The sequence below is a fragment of the Botrytis porri genome (assembly GCF_014898465.1).
Source record: "Botrytis porri strain MUCL 3234 chromosome Unknown BPOR_008, whole genome shotgun sequence".
NCBI lineage: Eukaryota > Fungi > Ascomycota > Leotiomycetes > Helotiales > Sclerotiniaceae > Botrytis > Botrytis porri.
Genome location: NW_024066082.1, coordinates 1009038 through 1021208, shown reverse-complemented (window position 1 = coordinate 1021208; position 12171 = coordinate 1009038). Strand labels below are relative to the sequence as shown.

General features: G+C 34.4%; 2 protein-coding genes across 2 annotated transcripts; one reads left to right on the top strand and one right to left on the bottom strand.

Annotated features, from left to right (window-relative positions):
- Nucleotides 1-1245: 1245 nt before the first annotated feature.
- EAF01_006418 (uncharacterized protein) lies at nt 1246-2660 on the bottom strand (the record flags this gene model as incomplete). The annotated part of the gene is made up of 5 exons (XM_038914672.1): nt 1246-1296; nt 1368-1591; nt 1667-1678; nt 1749-2213; nt 2519-2660. The coding sequence occupies 5 exons, from the start codon at nt 2658-2660 to the stop codon at nt 1246-1248; spliced, it is 894 nt and encodes a 297-aa protein (XP_038769627.1).
- Nucleotides 2661-4606: 1946 nt separating this feature from the next.
- EAF01_006417 (uncharacterized protein) lies at nt 4607-6504 on the top strand (the record flags this gene model as incomplete). The annotated part of the gene is made up of 2 exons (XM_038914671.1): nt 4607-5623; nt 5674-6504. The coding sequence occupies 2 exons, from the start codon at nt 4607-4609 to the stop codon at nt 6502-6504; spliced, it is 1848 nt and encodes a 615-aa protein (XP_038769626.1).
- Between the last annotated feature and the right edge of the window lie 5667 nt (nt 6505-12171).

Sequence of the window (12171 nt, the reverse complement as noted above, 5' to 3'; positions counted from 1 at the left end):
TGATGATAATGATGATAATGATGATAATGATGAAAAAGTATACATCGACAATCCATCCCATCCCATCCCATCCCACCTAAAAATAAACCGCAACCACCATTTCCACACTTAACCTCCCACTCATCTCTAAGCAGCCCCTTCAAAATTCCAAAACACATTTCCTCAACAATTCACGCCCCCATCTAGCGGAAACTGAGGAGCTCAGGGAGAAAAGAATCCTCGATATCTCAGCAGGTATCATTGTGGAAGAACAGAATACCCATGTACGAATAATTCAAATCGACAGTGATATCATTTTTCAAATCGGTCATCAATACAGCATACACACTTCCAGATGTAAACACTCTACAATATACAAGTAACCAAAGAGTAAATTCACAGAAGTGATGTTTCAATTATCGTGCATCCACACCGTGCAAGTATTAGTGGGGAAATGAAGATTCAATTTCCTTGTGTTTTCTCTGGAGTGATCGATTATCAGAGAGGAGGGGGACGCATAGAACTATCTATTTCCTGCTGTTTGTACTTTTTGATACAGCGTTGGAGATACAGTTGTAAGAATGAGATGTTTGTGATGATAGACCATACACACAAGATAAAGATGAGAGGTATGGTCTAAAGATATGCAACGAAACTTCCGCACACGAAGCTAAAACGCAAAAATCCAGCACATTACTTCTTTACCCCCATTGTACCTTATTCCCATCTCCACTCCCCTTCCCCCCTTTATTTCCAGTTATCAACGCTCTTCCCCACCACTTCCACCCTCCACTCTCATCCCATTCAAACTGCATCGCCCACGCCACCGCAAAAACCAACACCATAATCGGCACCGACGTAACCCAACAAACCCAAAACTCCTCTCCACCTGGTTGATACTCATCACTCATACTAAAAAGCGCACTGGTATAAGCCAACGGTAAAAAAAACCAACCCAATAAACGTAAGTGTTTTCGAATACTCCGCTTCGCGGACAGAAATACGTGCTTCGTGCAGAGCTTCGCAATTGGCGACGATGGAAGAAAGACCTTGGGTTGAGGATATGATTGTAGTTACGCGGTTGTAGAGATTTGCGAGGGAGCTATGAATGAAGGGGAAGTCGAGGGTTGAGGAGAGGTAATGGGTGGGGTATGGTTGGGGAGGGAAAATTCTCAAGGTTTGAATGATGGATTGGATGTCGGAACTGTAATCTGAGAGGAAGCGATGGGTGAGTTGTAGACTGGACCATTGTTCGCGTTGTTCTGGTCAAGAGTTATAGTCTTCCTTATCAGTCTGACGGGAGAGTAGTCCTTCTGCCTAGTGGTTGAGTGTTCATAGTAGTGGTAATTTGAAATTAGTATATGGATAGCATGAAGGCAGACACTTACCCTCTTCAATCTTTGAACAACTATTTCGAAATAGTCAATCAATTTCGTGTAATGAGGAGCCACTATTTTCTCGAGGAAAGTAGACGCAATCAATGGGGGTGTCGCTCCTTCCATCTCGAAAAGAAGTGGGCTATGATGCTCGCAGATTCTTGGAGGGCCATTCAATGCCCCATTCAAGCCGTCTCGGATCAAGATATCAAGGTCGATAAAGTCAATATAACCATCTTGAAATCATTCACTCTTGATCTCTTGCGGAAAAAGGCTTCGCGCGCGATATACTTTATGGACTGGTGACTCACAGAGAATAACAGCTAGGAGTCAGATGTTAGCATTCCATAGGCATCCACGCAAGTATTCAACTTGTAATGATAAAATACATACCATCCCACCCTCCGTGATTATCAACGGCATCTCTAAACCAAAAAGGACACTCCCTCTCCACCGCAGCTAGACTGTCTAATTTATACTCGAAACCAATTCCCGAAACATGTGATCCGCTCGTCGCACAAATCGTTCGCCAGTGATCATAATCTGGACCGAAATTTCTCATTTCACGATATTTTAAGACGAAACATTTATCCGGATTCTCTAATGAAGGTAAAGGAGGGTTATCACTAAATCCTTCCTGGATATCACGCATATCCCATACTGTATTTCTTCCTTGCTTAGTGAAAAACAGTGGATTCATGAAGAAGTATGACCCATATGCTTCTACGAAATTCGCATCTAATCGTTCGAGAATATACACTCTCTGCCCTATGTTTGGTCTTGCCTCTACATCGTCTTTCACTCTTTGAGCAAAGCGGTTTTTGAGTTCGGAAACATTTTTGAAATGTTCAGATGTTACTGTATGATCAGAGCAAAAATTCAGAATAACTGATCGTGATGTACCCACTCGGGATCCAATCCTATCATTTTTGGGATCTGGTTTATAGATAGAGGGATTTCGTGATTTAAGGCTCTTGATGAAATCTAGATGTGGTCCTTCAGAACATAAGCATGATAGGTCACTTGATTGGGTGCCTGGTTGATATTTGGAGGCCACTCCACAATATGAACTTCTGCCACGTTTTCGGATGTCAATAAGATAACAAATAGTAAAGATGTTTTCGTTTCCAATGGCGACGGGAAAGCAGTTGATCATAAAACACGGGTAGTGGAGGCTGGGTTCTGCATGAAGTCACGAGAGTTGATCTTGAATTGATCTTGATTGGCCCAGAATCTAAGATGCATACGCTGTAGCGCCTTCTCGCAGGGTAATTGACAAGCTACTAGGCCGTTTACTGCGTACATCAAGCTTGCCTAAATGTATGTTTGATGCCATATGTTTGCATATATCAATCAACATTCCACAAAGTTGAAAAGTGTATATACTTCTACCTATTCCAATTTTACTGAAGAATTGTTGATGGTTTCTTCTTCTCTTCTCCATCGGAAGACAGTAAATTGAACTGAAGATCAACAACATGCAGAAAATAGGAACAAAATTTGTACAGTCGTCAACCATTTTAGTTTCGCCGTGTTACGTTGCACTCTGATGAATGTCGTTTTGCAGCATTTGCTGTGCAGTCATTGCTTGAGTACCTTCAATTACGTCGTAACAACAACTCAGAACCTTCAACACGGAATGGCATCATTGATGAAGCATTGTGATCTATCAATAAACCGCAAAGACGAACCAACAAGGTATCGTGACCACTTCGTATCCCTTTGAGAAACAAATCATAATCGTACATCCATCTCAAAAGCAAAATACTCTGGACCACCCATGTCAGAATCTGTATCGCTCTATCTACATCTGTAGCAATATATTCAATCATCAAAGGCCAGAAAATAGAGATGCGGAGCAAAGCAAACACGAAATTCAGTACAGAATCGCCACGCGAACGATGAGGGCAAAATAAGTAAAATATGTTCTCATGCAAAATCAATAGATTGAACAGTATAGAGTTGACACAAAGCTCAGAAACTTATAAGCTACTCAAGATTGAAACCTTGAAGTGATCGAGCGTTACAGATTCTGAGAATCTTGAGAGTACCAATTGGATAATAAGATAAAAAGTTGAGCGAGTGACAGGTGATGGAAAGAGAATGGCAAAACGTTATGCTATGAGGACCTCCAGAGGTTAACACAAAAACTTTAGGCCAATGAGCGACTGTCAGTCTAGATGTTCTTTAATATCCATTGCTACTCACAAATACGCTCGCGAGTATATAGGTGATATAAGGTAGGTTCTCTTCGGGAGTAAAGAGAACATAGCATTTTGATTTGCTATTTCTCACAAGCTAGCAGAATGATAGTTTCATCAAGTCTCCATGATACCAATGGTGTCAGAAGCATAAAAGCAAAGATGGAAAGATACTTATCAACTCTCGAGTAATGATTGTACCACACCACAACGGCGTGTCACGGTTGTACCAGTTTTTGATGCATGAAAAACGTCCGAAGATTGGGAGGTGTGGATCGTGGGATAAATTGGGTCAATTGTCACTTACCCCTATCATCTTCTAGAATTTGGATAGAAGGAATCCGATAGTTTCATTTGTACTGATGGTCGTACTTGTTGACGACAGTGACAGTGTATATGATGTGTATATGAATGTGTCAAGTATATACAAGCTTTTCATCGAGTATTATTTTAGAGGTGGTGGTTTCTTAGCACGTGTTAGTACATCTAGTACATGGTTTAATTGTCGCGTCGTTATTCGTTGATATGTCAGTCTTACATATTACTAATGTGATCTGTCATGTGACACCTATCAGCCCCGAGTTCAATTGTTATTAGCTTGGCGGTAGCTTTGTGGCAATTCTTCACTCAGGGCTTCATAGAATGGCGCTAGTGCATAACTAGTAGGCGGTAGATCCCTCGATAATCGGATACGGCTAGCATGTGCTATCTCCCCGAAGCTCTAAGCTTAATTGGGTATGGTCGATGTAAACAAGAGCTTATCCTTGCCGAGTTGTTGATTTTGATTTTTCTATGGTTGAAGAAACGCGACAGAATCAGTTTATTCGCACACAACTTCGTACCGTACAACAATTCACAACTCATAACAATCACTTCAATTTCAACTGAATTCAATCAATTCCTTCAATTCTCAATTGTCTCGAATTGTAATTACTTTTCTCGCACGGCACACTCTTCAAATCCACTTATCCCTCGAAGATTTATTCTCGAGAACCGTACTTGATCGCGTCTTTTGTCATCTTTGAAGCTTCAATAACTTCATACGACAAGATGCCACCAAAGAAGATCCCAACCCCTCCTACTCGAGTCTCATCTCGTAAAACCTCTCCTCCGAAAAACGTTCAAGTCGAGGCAAATACTTCAAAAGTCATGAAGAAAGCTCTCGCACCCAAAAAGGCTGGCGTCGCAAAGAATGTCGCGCCTCAAAAGAAAGTCTCTCCTGCTGTCGCAAAGAAGACAGCCAAGGCACAAGCAGCTTCAGCCAAGAAGACTGCCACTACCACTAAAGCTGTCACCGTCAAGAAGACAACCATTACCAAAGCTGCCATGGCAAAAAAAGTCGCTGCCGCTAAAGCCGCTCCATCTAAGCCTGCTGCCCCAAAATCAAACAAGCGCAAATCCACCGAAGATGTCGATGAACCTGTCGCAAAACCCTCGAAGAAGGCAGAAGTTACCAAATCCACTCCTGCCACCAAAAAGCCTGCCACCACAGCAGCTGCGAAGCCTCTCCCCATTGTCAAAAAGCCAAAGGCTGCTCCTAAGCCCAAGGCCGCTCCAAAGCCCAAGGCTCCAAAGGTCGTCAAACCAAAGGTTGTGAAGCCAAAGACAATTATCAATTTCGCTCCTACTCAACTCTTGGACATTTATGTCTTCGGTTGCAATGAAGCTGGAGAGCTTGGTCTCGGTCTTCAAACCAAGAAAGATACAATCAATCGACCAGTCAAGAACCCCGCACTCACCGCTCGTGGTGTTGTTCAGATGGTTGCTGGTGGTATGCACGGAGCTGCCCTCACTAAGGACAACAAGATCCTTACATGGGGTGTCGCCGATGGATTGGCACTGGGCAGAAAGACCGATGATTGGGTTGCACCTGAGAGAGATGCCGATGCAGAGTCTGATGATGAATCGGCCGCCGCAGATGCCCGCAACCCATTGGAATCAACCCCCGGCGAAGTTGATTTGACCAATGTACCAGAAGACACTATCTTCACTCAAATCACTGCAGGTGACAACGCTACTTACGCCCTCACCAACGATGGCTTGGTTTATGGATGGGGATCAATCAGAGTAAGTTAAATCACCACACCGTCTTCTGAAGTATACTAACTATCTAATAGGGTGCTGATGGTCCAATGGGCTTCACCAAAGATGTCAAGGAGACCTTGGTTCCAATGCTCATTCCTGGCTTGAAGAACATCGTCAAGCTCGCCGCCGGTAACAACCATTACCTTGCTCTCAATAACAAGGGTGCTGTTTTCGCATGGGGTGCTGGTGAGCATAATCAACTTGGCCGAAGAATCGTTGAACGTTCAAGATTGAATGCTCTTGTTCCTCGTGAATTTGGTCTACCAAAGGCTATGGTCGACATTTTCTGTGGATCAGAACATAGTTTCGCCATTCACAAAAATGGTACCGTTTACTCTTGGGGAGCAAACAACATGGGTCAATGTGGTCAATTCAGCAAAGATGGTACCTTGACTGAAGAAGTCACTTCAACTGCCACCAAAGTCAATATTCTCAAAGACAAGAATATTAAGATGATGGCCGCAGGCAACGCTTCCAGTTTGGCACTCACTCACGAGGGCGAGGTTCTTTACTTTGGCAAAGCCCAAGATGGTCTTTCTGGCCATGATGTTGAGGCACTTCCAGAAGATGTCATCATCAGAAACGAACGTAACCAACGATCAATCATCAAGACACCTCTCAGCTTCCCATTCAAGGGATCATACATTGCTATGGGTAGTGACCACAGCATCGTTCTTGGCCCTGATGGTCACAGTCCTCACTATTCTTGGGGATTCAACACATACAGACAGACTGGTTTGGAAGACGACCAAGATGTCTACATTGCAGAGGAGCTCGAGAACAAGAACATTGAAGGAAAGAAGCTTGTCTGGGCAGCAGGAGGTGGTCAATTCTCCTTCTTGGCTGGTATTCCAGAAAACTAAATTTCGTATCGCCGCGTGTTTGATTTTTTTCGCTGTAAATAGCGCAGTTCGGATCCTGATACACCGCAATCAATCCAGCTCGAACTCGACCTGACAGCATTTGTTCAATAAGGAAAATATACCTGCTTTGATCTTGAGAGACTGACCTTGATGGATCTCTGGTTTTTACCTAGGACTTTGATCCGGACCATCAAGGCAGTTCTCTCTTAATCATCGCAGGTATGTTTTCCTTATTGAATAATTGTCGGAAGGGCGATAATAGAGAGGATTGAGCGTGGTTGTAGATGGTGATGGCTGCATTCATGAATTGGCGTTTCAGAATTGGACTGTATGGATATCAAAATGGGAATGGATCATGGCATTATTGTGGTGCCTGGAATAGTTCAATGGAACATTGGGATGGATTAAACTGGCGTTATTTGTTCAAGTCGTCTTTTAAAGAGACTCATTATCATCGGTCATGAGAGACCTTTTATGGAATTGTTGGATTTGTTAGACTTGTCTTTCGTGGTTTATTCAAAGTCATTGCGTTTGTAGTACATAGGTTACTTTTCTCGTCTCTGGAATTAATAATTTTATAAATGAAAGGTTGCGCTTGTGCGGTTGTGATGTGATTGATGTGATGTGATATGGTGTTCTAGATTGAGAAGTTAATAGTGGATAAAACAGGGTCGTTTAAATACATGTCATATGGGATCCTCGATACGGCAATGCGAATACTCACCGCACTATAGGTAGTTATTAGCATGCAAGGAAGCCCAAGGATGGAACGAGAGATTATAGATTAAGTACATTCTTCAATTAGGCCACTACTAATATCAATTCGACATGACAATTGGATATCTCTTGAAGTATCGATAGTACTGATTAGTTCAAATACTTTGAAACTTGATCTTGTAATTCATTGTATATGAAAGTATGGAATAATGGAATAATAGAATAATATAAATATGGAATAATGTAAATATAGAATAACGTAGTTTATTAGTGGGTCGGCTATATCAGTGGATTAATCATTTTTATCTCGAATTATTATTCTATATTTAATATATATTTTCTTTATAATTAATTATGAAAATTCATTTTAAAGAAGTATATATAATCTTAATTATTCAAGTTATTGAATTAAATAAAAAATTATCAATTCGAAAGATAGTTTAGTTTTATTATATATTTTGAACTATATTAAATAATAGAATTCAAGGTAAACTTAATATAGTTAAAAATCAATTAAAAAGTTATAATTTGATTGAATTAAAAAAGGAGATATTTATTCAATATATTCTTGATATAGATTTAAAAGGTTTTCTATTTAAATTTAAGAATGTAAAAGATATAATAAATTATATTCTCAAATTGAAAGATGCGAAACATATTAGGAAGTTTTGAGTATATTAATTTATAAAACATCGAATCAAATTAAAAATATGTTTTAATTATATTTATAACTTTCAAAAAGCTTTTTATAAGAATCCTAAGTTTATTAAAGAATAATTTCGATTAATTACAAATATATAAGCGAAATACAACATTTTGAATAGAGATTTCTATAATTTTGATAAAACAGACTTTATAATGGGAATTATATACAGTAATAATTGTTACTAATGCTAAGAGATATAATAGAAGTAAATCTATATAGCCAGACAATTGAGAATGGGCTATAGCAATAATATATGGAAATGAAAAGAGCGAAACTATTTCCCTATTTTTAATGGTTCAGGGACAGATTTATCTTTCCAATTAATATACCAAAATTAATCTTCTTATGGAATAGATTATTAAATTTATATTTACTAGGTGGACAAACAATGAGATAGATTTAAAATGATTGAAACACTTCAATAAGTATACTAAGAATTAAAGAAAGAGTAAATATCGAATATTAATGCTGGATAAATATAAAAATTATGAATTAATAGCTTTTCAAATATACTATAAAAAGAATAATATTATATATTTACATTTATTATTACATTTAAGTTATTTAATTTAATTACTTAATATTAGCTGTTTTAACAATCTAAAACGTTCATATAGTAGTCAAATTAATGAATTTATTAAAGCACATATTAATTATATTTTGAAGATTGAATTCTTTATAGCTTTTAAAGCTATATATAAGGAATCAATTACCTCTCAGAATATAAAATCAAGATTCCAAAAAATAGATTTAATTCCATTCAATCTTGAAGCTATACTCTCGAAATTAAATATTCGAATTTATATATCTACCCTTTTGTTATGAGAGCTGCCTTTAGGGTTATATGAAAGTGGCTAGAGTTCTCTCGAGGTGGTTTAGATTAGATTTCAAGTAGGAATTCAATAAGGTTATAATTGATTACAATTCTTATAATTATAATAATAAAACTAATAATTGTTTTTGAGCACGAAGCTTCATATTGTAATGAAATCTACTCCCTTATATAGACCTTCTTACTTTACAAACTCTATAGTTTTGTTCTATTTGAATCTCTTAAATCCTAAGCTTCAAAGGCTCCTGGCTTTTTGAATTCTAAGCTTCAAAGGCTTCAATATCCTATCACATAATATTTATTACATAATTCAATGTTATTTATCATAATACTATCCCCTTCTTAGATTAGTGCTTATTTTAAGCGTTTTTATTAATGTTCTTCTTTTTATTATAATATATTAATAATTCTTTCAATATGTTATTTTTAAATAATAAAGTCTTTAAATATCAGTAATATATTCTTCTTTCTAAATAATTCAGATCTACAGTTTTAATAATATACTTTATTCTAATTGTTCTTGTTATAATTATTGTTGTATTATTTTGAACAATCGTTTTTAATGTTATAGTGAATATATTTATTATAAGGTTTACTATAATATTGTTTAGGTTTTAATAAGTGATCTTGAAAATCTTTGTTTGAAAAAAGAGTGTCTTTAATTTGAAAGAGATATTACTTTTAAGATTATAATGATTAATCTTGCTTGTGTTTATATTCTTGAATTACAATAACAAGAGTTATACAAACGTAGTTATAAAATGCTTCGTTGTGGTTTCAAAACTTTAAATAAGCTTGATACTCTTGAAGAAAAGAAAAGGTTAGAAAATGAGTGTGTTGAACAAGAAAAGGAATTGGTATCTATTTTTGTTACTAGCTCTAACAACAATTCCTTTGTTTTCGATTCTTTTTCCTTGAATCCTTTAATCCTTGCTTCAATGGATTCTCCTTCCTTCTAGGCAAATCCGGATATTGCTGGTGAAATGCCTCCAACTTTTTAGAGTAGTTGAGATTTGTTTTTGGTTTTTATAAATTTTCGGTATATAAGTAGTCTAATTATTTGATTAAATATTTGATTATATCTTTAATGTATTTACAATTTAATATTGTTTCGATATCATATATGACATTCGGATTGATTAATTCGATTTCTATTAATAGCACATTCGGTGCCTTTAATGATGTTGATTTGAGCAAGGATATATAGAATACTAGGTGAATATTCATTATATCTAATAGTTTTAACCGATAATTGATAGTTCCTATTACCTTATTAATCTTAAATAGTTTTAGTTTTTTGTGATCGAGTTTATTGCTTAATCTTTTAATTTCAATATTTTATTGTAGTAGATAAACTTTATTCCCCTCTTTAAATATAGGTTTTATATTATATTTCGTATTATAGTAGATTGCTATTCTGAATAATATAAATTTTAGATTAAGAGTAAGTTATTTTTATAAATCTTTTAACTATTCGACTTGTATTATTGCTGATTCGATATTAACTTTTTATAGTATTGATATTTAATATACTTTAGAATTAAATTTAAAGTTAGTGTATATTAATGTTATCTTTATAATTTCTGTTTTCAATATATTATATACAAATTGTGCTATAGGTAATAGTTCTACTTAATTATCTTATTAATAATTTACATAGTATCTAAGATATGCTTCCATTATCTGATTGATCCTTTCTATTTGACCATTTATTTGTAGATGAAAAGCTGTTAATAGCTTTCTTTTAATACCTATTAGTACTAATAAGGTAATCCAGAATTTCAAGGTAAAGAGCTTGTTTCTATTCGAGATTATTTTATCTAATACTCCATATATACTTGCTATAACCTTGAAGAATACATATGCTAATTATTCAGTAGTCTATATTTCTTTGAATAATATTATATATATGAATTTTATTAATTTATTTATTATATTAAGTATTGCATTGTATTCAATCCTTATAGTAGGGTTTTTTAAGAATAATAATTTGATTATAAAGTTCTATGTAATAAACTTTTATGGTTAAGAAGGTATATTTAGGGTTTAAAGCTAACTATACAAAGTATATTGTAATAACTTGTTTTGTATGTAGATATTATAATTTCCAATAATTTCTTCAATTATTGTTCTTATTCAAAGAAAATAACTAATTTCTTAAATTCTTATAAATATTCTTATAATTCTTTAATATTCGTATACTAGCAATTTATATTGTTCCATCATAAATTCCTTAATTATTTGATTCAGAATATATACTTTCCCATAAAAATATATAATTTCGTTTTTTATTATAAATCTTGATTCTATTACCTTATATATACATATAACTATAGTATTTTTATTATAATGTAATTGAATTTTGATCCTGAAATGATTGTTTTCTAATATATAAGTAGCTATAAGTTGTAGTACATTATAAACTAGTAATTCGCTTTCTTTTTTAAATATTACGTATAATTCGTACAACTTATTTTCTTGGTATTCTGGTTTTCAGCTAAAAGTATCGGCTTTAATGTTTTCTGATTCTTTAATATATGAAATTTTGAAATTATAATTAACCATAATCTCTAACCATCTGACCTATCGTCTGTTTAACTACTTTGTTATAATAAAGTAAACCAAATTCTTGTAATCCATATATACCTATACTATATATTTTAATCTTTTTAAATAAATTTGTTATTCTTTAAATATATCAACTATTGCCAATAATTCTTTATCATATATTTCATAATTTAATTCAACTAATGATAACTTTCGAGAGTAAAATGTAATTAATTGTTATTTCTCATTTTGACCTGATTGATTTAAAACTATGTCTATAATAAAATCTAAGAAATCCATCTTTATTATAATTTATTTATCAAAATCGAATATCAACAGTATTGATTCCTTGGTCATTACCTATTTGAGCATTTCGAAGAATTCCTATGCCTTAACAGTTTATTCAAAGCTTCCTTAATCTTTTCTAATTAATATAATTAAGAATATAATAATCTCTAAATAATTCTTAATAAATCTTTAATAGAAGTTAATAAATCCCAAAAATGATTATATTTTTTTAATTATAATTAACTATTTCTATTTAAGTATTACTTTAACCTTATCTTTACTTATCTTAAGTCCTTAATTTGATATAATGAATCCTAAAAACTTTGTTTCTATAATGTAGAATTTATATTTGCTTGGTTTATATAGCAAATTGATTTTAACTAAACTTTCAAAAATATTGCTGATATCTTTAATGTATTAGACCTTATCATTTGAATATATTAGAATGTTGTTCAAGTAGTATATATAACAAGTGTTTAGATATTATAATAATATATTGTTTATAAGTCTTATGAAAATAGTTAGTATATTTATTAGCCCAAATAGTATAACTTAATATTTGTATAGCCCATATCTT